This window comes from Lutjanus erythropterus, chromosome 19 (genome assembly GCF_056507025.1).
Source record: "Lutjanus erythropterus isolate fLutEry1 chromosome 19, fLutEry1.hap2, whole genome shotgun sequence".
Taxonomy (NCBI): Eukaryota; Metazoa; Chordata; class Actinopteri; order Lutjaniformes; family Lutjanidae; genus Lutjanus; species Lutjanus erythropterus.
In genome coordinates this window covers 2,829,132-2,847,404 of record NC_139335.1, presented here as the reverse complement: position 1 = coordinate 2,847,404, position 18,273 = coordinate 2,829,132, and the positions used below count along the sequence as shown (strand labels likewise).

At 39.5% G+C, this 18,273-nt stretch overlaps 2 protein-coding genes across 2 annotated transcripts; one reads left to right on the top strand and one right to left on the bottom strand.

Annotated features, from left to right (window-relative positions):
- Nucleotides 1-1,020: 1,020 nt before the first annotated feature.
- cldni (claudin i) lies at nucleotides 1,021-4,177 on the bottom strand. The gene is made up of 3 exons (XM_084745159.1): nucleotides 4,021-4,177; nucleotides 2,344-2,476; nucleotides 1,021-1,812 (listed from the first exon to the last, which is right to left on the bottom strand). Exons 2-3 carry the CDS (start codon nucleotides 2,473-2,475, stop codon nucleotides 1,309-1,311), a joined length of 636 nt encoding a protein of 211 aa, XP_084601285.1. The 5' UTR covers nucleotide 2,476; nucleotides 4,021-4,177; the 3' UTR covers nucleotides 1,021-1,308.
- A 2,476-nt stretch (nucleotides 4,178-6,653) lies between these two features.
- On the top strand, nucleotides 6,654-18,189 carry ppp1caa (protein phosphatase 1, catalytic subunit, alpha isozyme a). Its single transcript, XM_084743426.1, has 8 exons — nucleotides 6,654-6,812; nucleotides 7,114-7,224; nucleotides 13,963-14,094; nucleotides 14,369-14,599; nucleotides 14,693-14,797; nucleotides 15,415-15,638; nucleotides 15,916-16,050; nucleotides 17,194-18,189. Exons 2-8 carry the CDS (start codon nucleotides 7,170-7,172, stop codon nucleotides 17,308-17,310), a joined length of 999 nt encoding a protein of 332 aa, XP_084599552.1. The 5' UTR covers nucleotides 6,654-6,812; nucleotides 7,114-7,169; the 3' UTR covers nucleotides 17,311-18,189.
- The last annotated feature ends 84 nt before the right edge of the window (nucleotides 18,190-18,273 follow it).

Below are 18,273 nucleotides of genomic sequence, written 5' to 3'. Positions count from 1 at the left end.
CACTGTTTTGACTTTTTTTTTCAAAAACATGAAACACACATGGGAATTTCAGCAAATTTTAATCATTTATACTCATCGTCATACAAAACGAGAAACAAAACAAAATGAGCAATGATAAAATGTTATATAAAATGTTTGAAATGTCAGATTCCTGGGGCCTAAAGAGACAACTTTAGTTAAAAAACTATTTTGCGCAGCCTTTCTGGACAATGGATGACAGACAAATGATAAACCATGCAACACAGATTCAAACAATATGGAAAATATGTGGCACTAGCATATCTAAAAAGGCTGGACGGCTCTATTACACTGAAATGTTTTATTCTTACATACATTTTCTCATAAAGACACATTTAAAGACAAATATTTCAAAGACAAATGAGGAGCAACAGTTTTGCAGCTAGGATGAGACTTTTTTGATTCTAGGCTCACAAAACGATGTGAGTTTGATCTTTAATTTACAGCCATTTTGTTTTTCATTAACTTTCAAATAGCTTACACATAACCCAGCACCCAGTTTTAAAATGTGAAACATCACCAACAGAACAATGAATAGGAAAGAAAAAAATGGAGACAGTTGTTTTCAGTATTTACAAAGATTTTTTCTGTTTTTTTCTTAAAGGAGCAACTCGCCACAAAATCAAAAATACGCATTTTTCCTCTTACCTTTTGAGCTACTCATCCATCTAGATAGTTTTGCTGTGAGTTGCAAAGTTTTGGAGACATCAGCTGTAGAGATGTCCGCCTTCTCTCAAATACAATGGAACTAGATGACACTCGGCTTGTGGTCCTCAAAGCACCATAAATCATCTCTTCACATAAATCAGGACCTCGGGATAATCCAGAGACCTTGTTGCGAGCAGTTGCATGTTGGAACTACTTTCTTTCTAGCAGAAAAAAGTAGCTTTAGTAGATTTTACCGCAGAAAGAAAGTCCCAACATGAAACTGCTCACAAAAAGGTCTGTAGATTGTCCGGGTCATGATTTCTGGAAAGAGACATGGCTGTTGAGTTTTTCAAATGTACTTTTTTGCCACTTTGAGCAACACAAGCCAAGTGCCATTCAGTTCCATTACATTCAAGAGAAGGCAGACATCTCTGTGGCTGATTTCTCCAAAACTTCACACCAGAACTAACTGGATGGATGAATAGCACTACAGGTAGGAGTTAAAATATGTATTTTTGATTTTGGGATGAACTGTCCTTTTAAACAACTCCACCGTCATCTACTTTGTTGCTCTTAAATCTTTCATGAACTAAGCCCCCCTCCCCTCCTTTCTCTCAAACCCCAGTCCCCTTCATAAAGCCACTACACGTAGTTTTTATTGGGGGCGGAGGCACCGTTGCTGTAGTACTTGGCGGTTCTGCCGGAGCTGCTAGAACTGGGCCTGCTGAAGCAGCAGATCAGACCTCCACCCAGGAGGAGCAGCACGCCAGCGCCCCAACCCACGAAGATACAAGCTCCCAGCTCCTTCTTCTGATTAGCGGGCACCAGGGGGTTGTTGAAGTTTTGCACAACTATGTGGGCGGACCAGCTGACCGGGATGATCACCAGGAGGCCGGCCAGCAGCATGCCTATCCCGGCCACCAGGCTGATCTTGGGCTTGACGTCTTCGTTCTGCACGCAGGTGGTGAAGTCGGCGCCGCAGAACAGGATGAGGAGGCTGAGGCAGCTGAGCATGATGCTGATGATGGTCATGGCGCGGGCGGCCTGCAGGTCAGAGTCCAACACCAGCAGGGAGTCGTAGTTCTTGCACTGCTGCTGGCCGGTACTCTGCACCACACAGCTCGTCCACAGGCCGTCCTGGGTGCTCTACTCACACACAGACACAGAAAGACAAGCACAGGTTCAGTCATTTTTAATTAATGAAACATACAATTTAAAGACACTACAAGGAAATTTTATATTGTTGATGTTGGAGCCCCCTGTGGACAAAAACGGTGGTATTTCCTCTATAACACCCACAAAATAAATAAAATGATCTCTTCCTGCCTCCTTTTAACTGACTAATGTGCCACTCACTGTAACTTTGTCTTGGAAAATGTAAAAAGAAGCTAATTTCATCTGATTTCAAAGAAAATCAAACCTGTTGAAGAATTACTACACAAACAGCTGATGGTTTCTTAACTTATGTAGGTAATATGGAGGCTAAGACTGTTTCATAGCCAGTTAAAACTCCTTGTAGAAGCCTTAACTTTATTATTTTCCATTTTATGCTGCTTTGCAGTGCTTTTACTTAAGTGACATTTACACTAAAGGACCATTGCTTATTTGCAAACCCACCAGCTTTCTTCTCATGCATTAGCTTTCCTTTGTAAGAAGTTTTAAGAAGTTTTTCATTACCTGCGCAGTCACAATGTTGGACCCGGTGAAGGAGGACACTTTCCAGCGTGGGACAGCGCAGCACACAATTGCCCCGATTAGGCCGAGGACCCCGAGGGCCACACATACGATCTGAACTCCAACAGATCCCATTCTGGAAAAAGGACAAGGGAAAAAAATCAAAAGGTGTGAGGGCGATAATTACAGCTGTTACCACTGCATTTCAGGACTTCACATTTTCAGTTTTTTTGTAATTTATAAGGGGGCGGGGCCTTTTTTTAATTGGCTCTCCCAAGATTCCTCCCCTTTTTTTCACTTATATAATAAGGATTTTTTTGGTTTGTTTGTTTGATTATTTCGGTCTTAGAGAGGTGGAGCTGTTGAATCCCTCCCACCGATCCAAGTTTCTGTTGTTACTGTGGTGCTACTGTTGTGTGTGATTGCATAGCTGAACACACACTCAGACAAACACCCATTCCCTCTGACAGGCCTTCACAGGATTATGTGGCTCAGGGCTACATTTTTAAATACGCTCATGTCCTGACAGGCCCCTGGCCTCTTCCTGGGTCTCCACCCAGACCCGACTGAGGCGCTCCCTCACAGCTTCTCGCCTCGAAAATCCGTCTTACTTACTTCATCCAAGTCTCTGATTCAACCTCATGCAGACAAGAATTAAAGTCTGAGACAAAAAAAAAGTCAGACAGGTATCAAAAATGACGAAAATTGTTTTGCATGAAAAGTGATGAAATTTAAGTACTTTTGATCATTATTCAGGGGATCTTGAAATAATTATAAACATTAAAGTAAATGGTTTAATTTCCATTGCTTTATTTTGATAAACAGTTTTGATATCAGAAAAAAATAAAACAAAAATGAGGTTAAAACTTAAATTCAGGTGCTGGAAAAAAATAACTAACAATAAATTTCAGACTAGATAAATTAAACACATGAATATAGTTTATTACTGTTACTTATTTATACACGGGAATAATCCTTTCCTGCCCAGAAGCCCCTCCTTTTGTTCTTCATCTGTACAAACAACTCAAATGATCTTTTACCATCTGCAAAACACATGGAGGAGCACATTTTGTTGCATTTTCCCCTAAATGTAAAAAAAAGTCTCATATTTTACCCACAGATAACCATTAAACCAAATTTCCTCCATTGTAACTGCAGTTAAAGAACAAATGAGAGACAATAACCCAGTCAGGGTTGAACAGCATAACTTGGACTGGATTTAGACCAGGACAAAAATATCTTACTTTTAAGCGTGTGTGACCCGCTCCAGATCAGATCACAAACTTTCAGAGCAGATTGAACACAGAAAAACTAATCTGATGTGGGTCACTGGATTCAAAATCAGATGCTTTCACTCATTTTCTTCCTCAGAATTACTGATTGCGAATGAGCACACACTTAAAAAATCCTTTAAAACGGGGATCACACGAAAAACATCCACTGAAAAAAAAAATCACAAACATGCTGCTGACCCTTTCTTCCCCCCTGGTTTCCCATCTCACATCTGCTTATATTTGCACTTTTCATGTTTTTTGCCAGCATCCATAAAAAGGTATTCAGCTAATCCTCCACCAATCCTTTCATCCCCTGTCATTTCAAGCTTTTGCAGGACGATATCTCTTTTTGGGCTCAGGCTGTCCATCTGAATAAAAAGTGGATTTAAAAAAAAAAGATGCCTACCTTTTATTTTGTGTCCTCTGAACTTCTGAAAATTGAAAAATAGGGTTCTTGAGGTTCTTCCTTTCTTTCTGCCCGTGCGTTGTTTAGAAGATGCTGTTTTCTGATGTGCAGAGGCTGTGTGTGAAGATGGGGTATTTGTAGAGGAATGTGAGGTGTAGGGAGGGGCTGAGCTCGAACAGGAGGGAAGGACCTCAAGACCAGACTGGACTTGTTCCTATACGTGTTTCCCTCTCTTTTTCCACCTTAGACCTGCTGTGGATCTCAGAGGAGTTCTTACTCAAAACATCTCTGAGGATTAACTAGAATAAAAGTTTAAGCATCTCTAAAACTGATCAGAAACCAGGAACAGGTGTTGTTATGACACAGTGATGATGCTGGTGCTGAAGTGAATCATTTTTGGTGCCAAAAAAAAAAGAAAAATGAGTTTTCCTCACTATGTTCCCAGTCTAAACATAAAAAAAAACACCTGGGCTTCCACACCTGATCTCCTCCACCTCCGCCCACCTCTGTCGAAACTCTGATGACGAGTGTATGGAGGCTGATTTAGGAAACTGAGACAGCAGGTTTAGGATTTTGCGTAAGACTTTAATCACGGGATGGAAAGAAATGAGGAAATGAAGAGGAATGTTCTCAAACCAATTATGCCTCCATTAACACATTCAGAAGCCCACAGACGGTGCGACACTCACACACACTCACAGTTTTGGGTTGCATAATACATCAGACAAATACAGATTTCAGTTTGTAATGATGGCTGGAGTAAATCCTCTGTTTCGGGTGACAGAAACTCACACATGTCGTTTAAATTTTGCATGGATATCAACTCTATTTTGACAGATTCTGTTCACCAAATGTACAGAGGATGGACTTAATTGTAATTCACTAAGAATATTCCCATATTCTCACCAACAATAAGGAGATATTTTGCTACTATTTTGTAGTTCCCCCCCCTTTGTACATCAAGTATCTTGAATTTGTTTTATATTACACACACAGTAAACTCCATTACAAGTATAAAATCCTGCACTGAAAATATTACATAAGTAAAAGCAGTGTCAGTAGGACAATGAAACTAAAGTATTAAAAGTAGAAGCACTTTTAAATCGTGGAATGTGGCCCCTTTGTTAGTCCATCATAAATTACATCATTATTATTCATTTATTTAATGTTTTTGTTGCCACAGTCGGTCTAGTTAGAGATTAATTTAAAGGGATAGTTTACCCCAAAATGAAAATTCAGTCATCATCTACTCACCCTCATGCCGATTGAGGGTCGGGTTTAGTTTGTTCGTCTGCAAAACACTGCTGGAGTTTCACAGGAAAACAGCGCTGCAGAATCTCCCAAACAATGGAAGTGAATGGTGACCACTTTTCAGATACAAAAACAACTGAAAAAACCCCCAAAACAAAACAAAACATAAAATGCCTCCATACTGCTTGTCTGGTGCAAAGGACCTACAGTGAAAATGACACCAAATGACACCAGAGAACATTTTAATGAAGACCCAGCTGTGTAGTGCTGATGAATCACGGGGAAATGTGTTTAAAATTATGCGCAAAATAAGCCAGTGGGCTACTTTCCTTATTAACATGAGTTATAATAATATGGTCTCAAAATTATTATAGATCTTAGGTGAGCTGATTTCTCAAGAGAACTAAAAAATGATCTCAAGGTAGGCTGGTTTGCACTATCAAGGATGGATTTAAACCTGATTAAATTGTATAATTTTATTTTATGTTGCACCTAACTTTTAAGAAAAACATGATGAAAGATAAAATTTAAACTTCTCTTTGAACCTCAGTTAAATTTTTACTCCAATCCAAGATTAAATTTAATTCTCTTGCACCGAAACTTTAAACTCCAATTTAAAATGTGAAAGTTAAACTTACACTTGTGGAGGTTTAACTTTTAAAATGGCTGCCTTTACAAGATGGACTGAGGAATAACTTTTTATTTATTTATTTATTTTTAGCTAGATAACAAACAGTCTGGGTTTGTTAACCTTTTAACCCTTTTAACTAACTAGTTAGCCTACAATATAACTTCATTATATTTTTTTATTTGGTTTTTTTAACTAGCTAGCAATTAATATAACATTCTTATATACTTCCTAGGTCCCAACAGCACTGAAATGTATTTTTTATTTATTGAAATTTGGGAAATAAAGCATATTAACTTATTATGAACTCTTTTAATTAATCAATCTCTACACTTGGGTTCACGTGACGGAGATTTATTTTTAATTATGCAGCAGAGCTCTGCTTAACTTCAAGTGTGGATTTGTTCAGTTTAAATCTTGTTTTGCTAATCTCTGATCAGAACTAATTTTAGATTAAATTGCAAATGCACAGCCTCCGATGGGCAGGTGAGAGCAAGCAGCAGTCGATGGTATTTTAATGTTTTACGCTGCAGTTCCGACTGTAAACACTCGGTGGCGTACTTTGAGCTCTCACTTCTCTCCATTGATGCCGCTGTACATCTACTGTAAACGTCTGGGGGAGGGGTTTTAAGCGTAAAGACGGACCCAGCAATGGTCCAATCAAATGCGACTATTCGAGTTCTAAATTTCAAGATGGACCAATCAGCTCCCGAGAAACGTGTGCGGACCTCGGTTTGATTCAGCCTCCTACGTTACCGTAGACACTCCGGTGGAAACGGCCCTCTTTTAAAGTTCCTGGGGGGAGAGTGGAGGGACCCAGACAAACCTCAGGAAAGGGGCCAAGATTGAGCTCAGTGGATAAATATTTACACATTATTCATCCCAGGAGGACTGCCGTTTAACTGAAGACAAGGTTTGGCGACATTTTATATGTTTAGAAGTCAGCGCTATATTACAAAGCTAACGTTAGCTAACTAGCTGCTCAGTTTTGCTGCTGCTACGGTAGTTTATATGTGTAGCTTACGTTACTTGGCTAGCAGCTACCTAGCTAGCTTGTTTAGCTCAAGCTCACATAAGCTCATTCATTGTTCCAGTCCGCTAACATTGCTCCATTAGCTCGAGCAAGGCACTCGTTAGTTAACAGATGTGTATTAAAGCGTATATTACGAGTAGCTAACTGTTACTGCCGTCTCTTTTTCTCTATATTCTCGAAGGTGCAACACGGAAAACCAAGGTCTTGACTGCCGGAGAACGTCAGAAAATAAAGAAAATGGCGGAGCCAGACAAATTAAACATCGACTCTATAATTCAGCGTCTCTTGGAAGGTGAGGAGGACAAAACCCACTGTCCAGCAACATGCTTCTTTTGGTTTATGGGATATCTTGATGGTAGTGAAATGTGATTTTTAAAGGCCAAGTATGTAGGCTAAAGTTAAAGGTAGTCACGTTATGTTGTAGTAGCCTACTTAAGATTGCTGTGCTCACAGACTCGATGGTTGTATATGGATGAAAGGTTATTTGCAAATCAATCCTGATTTTGTTTAGCCAGCCTTATCTGATTGGACAAATCCGTTTTATCAGAATCATCGGTTGGTTTTCATTTAGGATGAATTGTTGCGGTGTTTGTAAATCAAGGGGGAGTGGGTGCAGTAACACGAAAAAGGAGGAATATCACATACATTTTACGCAAGTCACACCTCCTCATACATTACTGGCTTGGGGGTTTATGGTCTTTACTTAATGTATTATCTTTTCCCATCGAGGACGTGATGCTGGACTGATTTGAACCATTCCTGAATAATTAGCCTACTGTTGGAGTGGCTATTTGTAATATGGTATTGAGGGATTATTACTTGTGGATGTTTACACTCGTTGACTGGCTTACTGTAAGAGAACAGCCTTGCAGTCATAGTATTTTTTTCCCAACCCCATTTGTGCCCCTTTCCCACCAGAGCTTCTCAGTTACATGGCTGGACTGTCTTGTGTTGTGCTTAGTGTTTTGCAGTGGAGGATCTGATTACAATTTGCAGCCACAACCCTCTCCAGAATGACTTGTTAATGAGGTGTACAAACAAAGATGCTTTGATTGGCACATGTTCACTTCTAATACTGTGTGAAACTTAAATCATTTCTTTTTCCTGCAAAGCAGTATTGCGTGTATGTTATATGCTCCCTGTGAAAAATAACTTTCATGAAAGTGCAATTATTAGAAAGATCTTTTTTTTAATTTTGTAACTGTTGTACGGTTACATGTATAGAAATGACTGAAGTTGTACATTCTTTTACTGTCTTAAAGGAGTAAAGAAACCAGAAAATATTACATTTCAGCAGCTGGTATGAGTTATTTTTTCACTATTCTTGAAAAATTACTCAGACCAATTAATTGATTATCAAAATATTTGGCGATTAATTTAATAAACCCTTCATAATCAAATAATCATTGCAGCTCTGCTGTATACAATATGTGGAGGCAGATTTGTCATGGTCTGAGCTGTGTATGTGTGTGTATTTATCTTCACATCCACATGATGATTGTGTAACAGGAGTCCTAAGGACATCAAACAGAAGCATAAATCTCTTTACACCCAACTGTACAGTTCATTTAAAGAGCACAAGAAATAAGGTTGTGACCTCTGTAGTCGCCCTTGCAGGTGCACTGGGTGTGCAAATTGTGCCTGCTTCACACGTACACTTGTGTGTTTCCCCTATAGAATTGTTTGCATAGAGACTTTTTTTGTGGGACTGTTTCATAGCAAGAACATCACGTGTGTTGGTTATGGCTGTGGGTTTTACAGGTTGTGATACATAAATTTTCCACTGTTCGTCACACTGAGCTATTATTTGAGGAATAATTGGTACAGAGAATTTTCCCAAGTGGAACAAGGTTAATAAATTTGACCTTTGCCCTGTTTGTTTACCTTCTTAAATATACAGCCAGCCTAAACTGAGCTGGTGGAGGTGATTGGTTCTAGTCACAAATATGCATGTACAGTCATAGTGCCTCCTGGGAGTTTGACATTGACTGTGGACCCTGCCGGCTGCTGGAGTGTTTTGTACATGCACTGTTATACTTCGGCCGTGATAAGGTTGTCTGCCAAACACAGGAGAAGACAAACAAGCCTGACAGTGGCAGTATTTATATCCTCTTATGTAACTCACTTGACCTTTTTTTTGTCAGCATTTGTGGCTTTATTCTTGAGAGTAACCACTTCCCAGTTAATATTGCCGTTGTCTTGATCTACTTTGTTAAGACCACAGTAGACACTTAAATACATGCCCCACAGCAGGTGCTGCATCGAAAAATTGATGAATTACCAGCTCGGTTTCCCATGTGGACAACAAGGTAACCCTGCTGCTTGCTGACTGTGTTTCAAGACCAAACCAATTAAATGTGTTTGGATAATGAGTGCTTTCAATTGGATTACCGTCGTAGATCTAGAGCTAAGTGAACTCTGAGAGAGTGTGTTGCTAATAGCATGTCTGGAGAGCGTGACATCACATAAGCTCAGCCAGAACACACAGCACTGAGTCAGGAGTGCCGGACCAAACCAACTGTTGATCGCAGCACCCCGACACCGCTTTTCTGTTGTGCTGGTCCGGCTCTTTGTTTTCTGCCCTCCCTCCATCAGTGTAGTGGAAAGCCTTTTGTCTGTACCCCTCATGATAAGCTCACTGTTGCCCATTGGCTATGTGGCTAACTTTGGAGCAAGCGCTGTCAGGGCTTAGCTTTCTGTAATCCAGGTTTAAAGTGACAAGCAGCACTGCAGTATTTATAACTACTTTTCACTGTTCAGGACTTTGCTTTTAGTTGCCGCTTCAGGACAGTGGCATTATATCGTACATCCATTTGTTGATTTCTGCTCTCACCCTCCCTTTTTTAAGCATTATTAAAACTGGATACATTGTAGTGAGAGATGGTCTGTAATAGGGCTGCACAATTAATTGAGATTGCAATTTTCAAATCAATGCAAAAAAAACTTTAATGAATGTTGTGGGGCAGGGATGTCCTGTCTCACAAATCAGATTTTGCAGACTTAAAAAAAAAAAAACATTTTCATTTGATACAGATTCCTGCAAAAAATAAAATAAACAGTCATTTAAACACGTTTTTCAACCAAAATAAGAATCATGTAAAATTATCATTACCTCTAGTATTGTAAATCATATCGCAATTGCAATATCAGTCAGAATAATCACAATTAGATAGTTTTTTCTAAATTGTTCAGCCCTAGTGTGTAATAAGGATGAACAGTATAAATTGTATAGAAAGTACACCAGTATGAATTTGCCCTGTGGTAAAATTAGGGCTGGGCAATATAGCTTATAATAATGTGTCAGTATTTTCAGGCTGTTCTGTGATATATGTATATATTTTGATATACACATTTCTCTAGAACAATATGCCATAAATTGTCATATAGTGCCAATATATGGTCTTATAGTTGCACTGGATGATATGAACAAAATTAAATATCACAACATTTTTGACTAAATACCTCTATTTATTGATGTTTTCACAAAATATTAACACAATGAGATTTCAGGGTTCAACATGAATATTTTTTGTTTCCTAACCCTAACCCATGCTGATCAGTAGAGCCTTTACTTTCCTTGACCAAAAATTATCAGTGAGACATCACACAGGAAATGATAATCTGCAAATTGTGTTGGACAACAGTGATTACAAGTGGTGGTAAAACCTGATAAACTTGAGAAAAGTTTTTTTTTTTTTTCTGTTTGTTATTCCAGTTTTGCACATAAAATGTTCTTAAAATATCTCTGCACTATGTGAAGTATGTCCTAATAATAGTACAGTAATACATGCAGTGGCCATACCAGTACTTCAGAAGCAGTAATATTGAAAATTTAAGGAAAAAAAAAATATTGTGAAATAAACCGCCAATGTCCGTGCTTCAAATTTTAGGCCATGCCGCCTGGTTCCAGTCTGTCATTAAGAGTCAGGTGCTCGGCATGTAATTACAGTTGACAGGGAGTAAAGGTTATCTGTTATTTCCTCAAGTTCTCGTTTGTCGCTCAGACAAAATCTTGATCTGTACCTTTGTTTCCATGTGAATAAGAGCAAATGTTATTTTGATTATTCATCAATAATTATTTTTCTCACGCTAGCAATAATCCCGTCTGTGGTTTATTTTATCAAAAGTTGCCATAGAAGAGTAACTTGAGAGATTATGATCCTCAGATTGTTAACATTTAATGTAAATCTCCTTTGTAATAAATGAAATCATGATTTTAGATGCCACAAGTAAATCTGATCACTTGCAAAGTTGATGTTTTGTGTTTAAGTGTCTGCCCTGGTGCATGAAATCAAGAGCTCTGTGTTCTCATGGAAACTGCTTTACGGATCACTAGAAAACTGTCATCAGTCACAAGTGTTTCTTTGATGCATACTGTGATCAGTGGCGCTCTGCTGCACAATTGTCATCACAGACAAAGCATTTTCACCACAAAGGCAACCAGTAAGTGTAATGAAACAGCATTTGTACATAGAGACTGAATCTCTTGAATGTTGCTCTGGTAGCATTAGTAATCATTTCATCATTGTTATTATTAAACTTTGGCTTATGAGGTCAGACTGATGGCACTGGGGTGGAGCTGGGCAATAAATCAATATCATTACATGTCACTAGATGTCATTTTAGATTTTGATAAACATTATATTGTGATGTGGCACAAGTGTTGCCTTGTCCTGGTTTTATATAGAGATATATATCCTTTTAGAGTTGCAATGATTAATCGATTATTCTTGTCCTCTCAGGTCTTAGCTGTGAGATGTTTGCAAATGGCAAATTCACCACATTATGCACGCTGCATATGTTCACTATGTCCAATAAACAAAATAAACTTATAGTGTTAAGAAATTAAATATTCTCACACTTATTTTCCTTTTCAAACAGAGAACTACAACTGTACACCTAAATTCAAGTTTTTCTCTTTTACCGAACTAAGACAAGTTAATTGGCTCGTTAATTCTCAGAAAATTCGCTCTGGCTCAGAGCACTCATGGTCTGGAGAGTGGGTGTGTGTTGTGCCGCTGGAATAGAGCGCGACGTGGAGCAGTGGCTCTCACTCTCTCACATTACACTGACAAAATAAATTGACAAACATCAGCCCAAAAAAGCAACCAGCGATGGATTCAGCCCATTGTGGATAGACAATATATTAGTCGTTGATAGACAATATATTCGTCCAGTTGCCCAACTCAAACTCTCCAATTTGATAATCAACTAATGGATTTGAGTAATTTTTTAAGAAAAAATTTAAGAAGAAATTTAAGGACGTCATCTCAGGCTAGCAAGCTATATTGCCCAGCCCTAAGCAAGGGTGCAGTGAGACAAGTTTTGGGTTCTCTTTTTTTTTATAGCTACAGTGTGAAAGTGGTGGTAGTTTTCTCTCAGTGTTCAACTGGAATGTCTTTTTTATTGGCTGGTTAACCATCATGAGTAATTGTGTTTGCAGTCATAATTGTACAGCTTTGCCTCTGAACTTGCTTCCAGTTTTACCAGTAGTTAGGAAATATAATAACTGTTGTAAAACAGATCTAGCTTGAACAGAAATGTATTATTACACACCCCAGCGTCACTTTGATTGTTTGATATTTAAGATGAAAGCATTTGTCTGTCTATTTGTTTGCTAACTGGTTAACACCCGACAACTGTGTAATCAATCCCATAAACATATTGAAGAGGAGTCTGTTCACACCCAGCTTGAAAACAATTATGACTGAGATGTTTGAGGCCATTCCGTCTCCACTTAACGTATATTACCTGTTCAGTAGGCGGTGAAAGAATTTGTTGGGTGGGAATGAGACTCCTCATTAGTCGTCTCGTACAGTTTGTATTGGTATCTGCTTTGGCATCAAGCAGCTCATGTAGGAATGGGGGTGTGATGATTCTGTCAGTGATACAAACAAACCAGATTCCAAACTCCATCAGGGGCAGTCTTGCATAAGGCCACAGTACACACAGTCACTGAGATATAGCTGCATGGCATCACGTCCACACCCAATGGTTGGCATGTCAATGTACAAATATTTTGATCTGAGTTATGACCAGTTAATGTGCTACTTTGATATAAATCACTTGGGAATTCCTGTGAGACTCCCAGCTCCCTTTTTTCATGGGGTATTTTTTTTTTGTAGCTGTCACCATCACACTCCTACCTTTTCTAGCATTTGAGCCATGACTGTAATGTGTCATTTGAAGACAAATAATCTGTCAGAAAAATAAATTGGGTCCTTACTCAAGTCTTTATCATGATTTGTGTTTGGCTCCGTTCTGTGTGTGTGGTAAGTGTGAAAAAGCATGACAAGGAGAGACTTGACAAACCTGCTGAATTCCTCAGATAGCACAAGTGAAAGTAACCGTATGACAAGAACAGAATGTTACCTTCATTATTACGTAATAAATGTAGTTTATTTTGGATTTTATTTTATGTTCCAACCAGTTACTTGGCTGGCCTTATTGGTGACTTTAAACAGTGTTATTACAGCCCATGGTGTCCCATTCTGTGCTTCTTAACAGTGCATACTAAGAGTCTTAATTACGTGTTGTGCAGCAGTGTCTTTGCTGCGGCCACATCAGCTTGAAGGGGGAAGTGGGTTTTACTTCTTCCTCCTAGCTCAGCGTGTTTGAGGCTGACACCTTCAGGCTAGTTTCAAGGTTTTCTCAGATGCTGCATCTTTGTGCACACTGCCCAGGCTCCTCTTGTTGTGTTGTAGTTTGATGGATATAAAAACGTATCTTCTCTTAGTAATTTGTGATTTCCAGTTTTTAGGATTTAATATACTGTTTAAATGATGTGGTTACCTGCTGAAGTGGCTGCTGTTAGACTGGACTGCTAACAGAATTTGCCAGCATTTGGCTGGTGGGTGGTGTTAACTTCCCAGTCTGGTGGTGTGGCTTAAATCCAAGCATCACGTTTCATTCCTGTGCCTTATGTCCTCCTTCGTTCAGTCTTATTTACAGCTCTGAGTAAAGGTGTGTCTCTGTGGTGTTATTGTATCCCCCATGAAACGTCTCTCCCTTTTATCTCTCTTTATTTCAGTCAAAGGCTCTCGGCCAGGGAAGAATGTCCAGCTGACAGAGAGTGAGATCCGCGGCCTTTGCCTAAAGTCCCGTGAAATCTTCCTGAGCCAGCCAATCCTGCTTGAGCTTGAAGCTCCCCTCAAAATCTGTGGTGAGTTTTAATGTAGTGGTTGGTGAGTTTCAATAATGCATCAAGACCCAAGTGTGAGATAACATTAAATCTAAGAGCTACACTGCAGACTGACTCTAATACAAGAGAAGATGATCATTAACTGAGGTTCTGTTCATGATTTACTAGACACTTTGCTCATCTGTAATTGGCACTTGTATCATTTGATAAGTGTGGACTCTAAATGCAAAAGCAGCTACACACAGTGGCACTGAAACTATAGTGTTTGAATGCATTCCTCTGCTGCCCTCTGCAGGTGATGTCCATGGTCAGTACTATGATCTGCTCCGGCTGTTTGAATATGGAGGCTTCCCCCCAGAAAGCAACTACCTGTTCCTGGGTGACTATGTAGACAGAGGGAAGCAGTCACTGGAGACCATCTGCCTGCTTCTAGCCTACAAGATCAAATATCCAGAGAACTTTTTCCTGCTGCGTGGAAACCATGAATGCGCCTCTATTAATCGAATCTACGGCTTTTATGATGAGTGTAAGTGTGGAGCGCTTTTGTTAACAGGAACAATGTCAAATCTGTTCTCTTGACCGTTGCACTAAGTTCTCATTTCTCCTCTTTTGTTGGTAGGTAAGCGGCGGTATAACATTAAGCTGTGGAAGACCTTCACAGACTGCTTCAACTGTTTACCTGTGGCTGCCATTGTAGATGAGAAAATCTTCTGCTGTCATGGAGGTACACAATGTCAATAAAAGATGTTATGAGGAGTAGATCGTACACATTAAAAGATAAGGCTGGGACAATATACTTACCTTTCAATTTGAAACTGCCACAATTCCTTGGTGTTGATTTGATGCAAGTATTGTGATTGGATATTATTGCGATTTTTGTGTGCTTTTTTTAACACTTGACCAAAAGCATACTGCATGTAAATGTCATAAATAAAATACTGTTTGAAGTAAACTGCTACATTTAACTGTTCTTGCCCAGCAAACTGGCACCATCAGAGTAGTAAATAAAATTACAGGCCAAAATGAAAAGTCCCTGAAAGCTTCACACAGCACAAATGTGAGTTTTAAAGCCAGAGGGAGTGGAGGAAATGCACTCCTCTAACCATGATTTCCACTAGCATGTCAATGGGAATTCCAATTATGTTTTAGCATTGAGCTAATGGACTCAGCACTTTTTGATTTTAAAAAGAAAAAAATCCATTCAGCAAACCATGACTCAGGAATCATGCAAACAAAATAAAGAAAAAGAATCACAATATCTATCTTGATCTATCCTTTTTCACTCTCACTCTTATTAGATGATAAGAACCAGACTAAGATGGTTGTGTGATCTCTCTGCAGGCCTCTCTCCTGACCTTCAGTCAATGGAGCAGATCCGCAGAGTAATGCGACCCACAGACGTGCCTGACCAGGGTTTGCTGTGTGACCTGCTGTGGGCCGATCCAGACAAAGACGTGCTGGGCTGGGGCGAAAACGACCGTGGTGTCTCCTTTACATTCGGGGCAGATGTGGTGGCCAAATTTTTGCACAAACACGACATGGACCTAATATGCAGGGCACACCAGGTAGGTAATGCTTAGCCACAAGGACTGTGCTAACTGAAGCTGTCGAACATGCATTTGTCTTCTATAGTTTTTAGATTTATTTCACTATAAATAAAGGCACAGGATTGCTTCAGATTTAGTTTTTTATAACCAAACATGTCAGTAGTGAACATAGTGACATTTAGTGGTACTCAAGATCCAGGGCTCCTGTTCAGACGGTTACACAAGCTGAAAATTTGAGCCAGTTTGCTTCAGTTTTTCCTGTATGTGGTACTGACGCTATTATTTCTGTCCTGAGGTGGTAGAAGATGGTTATGAGTTTTTCGCAAAGAGGCAGCTCGTCACCCTTTTCTCAGCTCCCAACTACTGTGGGGAGTTTGACAACGCTGGTGCCATGATGAGTGTGGACGAGACACTCATGTGCTCCTTCCAGGTATGTAAAACAGAACCTGTGTTTGGACAGATTTGTATGTCTGCTGTATCTAGTTTGTTTCCCAATTTCAAACCGAGGCCTGTACCAATGGAAATTTTTTTGTATATTTTTTACAATGTCACAGAGGAGCGTGCCTCCCTCTGTGAAAATGTGTAAAACTTTATTGATTGATTTTATTCAGGTCATCGTTGCAAAGGAGAAAATGTTATCAGTTATTCCACCTGATGAAATACAAAAAAAAACAAAACAACAACAGTAGACAGCAGCAAACACCACACAATGTTAGCATTGTCCAAAATAACCAAAAAGAAAAAGGCAGCGTTTTCAAGTTAACTATCCAGCAACAGCGAGGAACTGCAACTGCTTCATCTGAAATAAGATATCACTGGCTGTCAGGAAAGCAGAAGGGAAATTAGTTTTGGTCTCTGTCAAAATCAAAATGTGATTGGTTAATTCACCTGTCACTTCGTAAACAAACTCACAGGCTGTGTCCTTCTGTCTCAGTGATAAAGTCCTAACCAATGAGTGAGCCAGCTCTAACCTTTCTCTGCCTAGAGACAACAACCCAAAAAATCTGATTGGATAACTCTATTTAGCTGTTTTCAAGACAGTAATCCTTTCATTTCTGTAGCAATGTTGATAGAAAATGAGGTTTAAATTAGATTTAGAAGAGAATATAATAGTTAAATGAGATTAATCAAATATAAAATATAACATTTGAAATACTGATATGTTTGGTCATCTCTGAAGGCCTAGTAGGCCCTCAGGATTCCCCACTGAAATTAACTCTATCATTGTCATTTTGTTAATTAATATGCAAAAAAAAACCAAAAACCTAATTGTCAAATTACTATCATTGACAAAGACAAGGAATCAATTTTAAGAGCTTAAGTTCAACTGCACGTTATCTAAACAAGGAAACAATATGTTTAGCATTTTGATTCTGCAATTCTTAGTCCTGGTGATACAGGTCTGTGTTTTTCAAGACCCGCATCCACCTGATCCATTAAGTGACAACTTGCCCCACTCACAGAAATATGTGTTCATCAGCGACACGCAGCCAACTGATTAACGGTTAACCGTTGACATCCCTTGTCGTATTTATTTCTAAACTAAACGAGATTTTTTTTGTCTCTCTCACAGATTCTGAAGCCAGCAGATAAGAAATTGTATCCTTATGGCGCATCGGCAGGAATGGGGTCTGGGAGGCCGGTCACCCCACCACGAAATTCAGCCAAGTCTGCCAAGGCCAAGAAATAACACCCGCTGGGTCCCCCTCCCACAACCTGCCACCCCCCCTGTCGGCCCAACGCTCTTTTTTCCTCTACCTCCCAAACTTGTTTCTCCCTCGTCACCAAATGGCAACAAAGCAGACAAGTGTCCAGGGTTCAATCATGTTTTTTCTCTATAAAATTATTTTTAACTGTTCGTTTGGCTGTTGTGAGTGCAATTTTTTTTTTTGTGTGAGTGTGTTTTAAAAAAAAAAGTGAGAATGATACAGAAGGAATTGCTGTATGTTGTATATATGTTTTTTTTTTCTTCCTCCTGTACCCTCTGTTCTGTTTTGCTGTCTTTGTAGAGGTGGGTTCTCTCCCATCTGATGTTATTTCAAACCCGGGTGCAGGGGAGGAGGGGGAGGAAGGGGAGGGGGAGGAGGAGAGAGAGAGGAGCCTTAGCTGTTTATGTTAAGGCCCTGCACTGTTTAATGCTAAACACAAGCTTTTGTACATCCTGTTTCAGAGGTCTGTGTGTATGTCTGTGTAATGGGTGGGGAGGGGGCGGTGGTGGGGGCGGGATCGAGTTGCACGGTCAAACGGTAACGGCACATACCACACACACGCACACACATGCACACACACACGCACACACACACTGGGTGCATAGGTGGATATATGTGCGGGTGAATCCTTGAATGAAACGGATTCACGCTGAGATAATATTTTTTTTCTCTTCCCTTTTGAAAACCAATGATTTCAGAACATGGTCATGGATGTGAATTAGTTTTGCTTCTCTTTTTTGTTTTCTTTCTCTTTTTTTGTAGATACATGAAATCAACACAGTTTGATTTTTTTTTTCTTTTCTTTCTTGTTTTTAGTTCACTGAAAGCTGAAGACGAATAAAATTAACCATTTATTTGAATTATGCCATCATGCTGATCACTTTGTGTTTGCCATCGCTTTGTCATGTTTGTCAGCAACCTTTGCCGTGCATTGTGGCTGCGCT

Bases quoted from the DNA above. Each gene is read 5' to 3' on its own strand.
- ppp1caa (XM_084743426.1), top strand. From the start codon at position 7,170: ATGGCGGAGCCAGACAAATTAAACATCGACTCTATAATTCAGCGTCTC. The intron at 14,095-14,368 runs GTGAGTTTTAAT...TGCCCTCTGCAG, and splicing joins AGCTCCCCTCAAAATCTGTG to GTGATGTCCATGGTCAGTAC. The intron at 15,639-15,915 runs GTAGGTAATGCT...TTCTGTCCTGAG, and splicing joins TAATATGCAGGGCACACCAG to GTGGTAGAAGATGGTTATGA.
- cldni (XM_084745159.1), bottom strand. From the start codon at position 2,475: ATGGGATCTGTTGGAGTTCAGATCGTATGTGTGGCCCTCGGGGTCCTC. The intron at 1,813-2,343 runs GTAATGAAAAAC...GTGTGTGAGTAG, and splicing joins CCAACATTGTGACTGCGCAG to AGCACCCAGGACGGCCTGTG.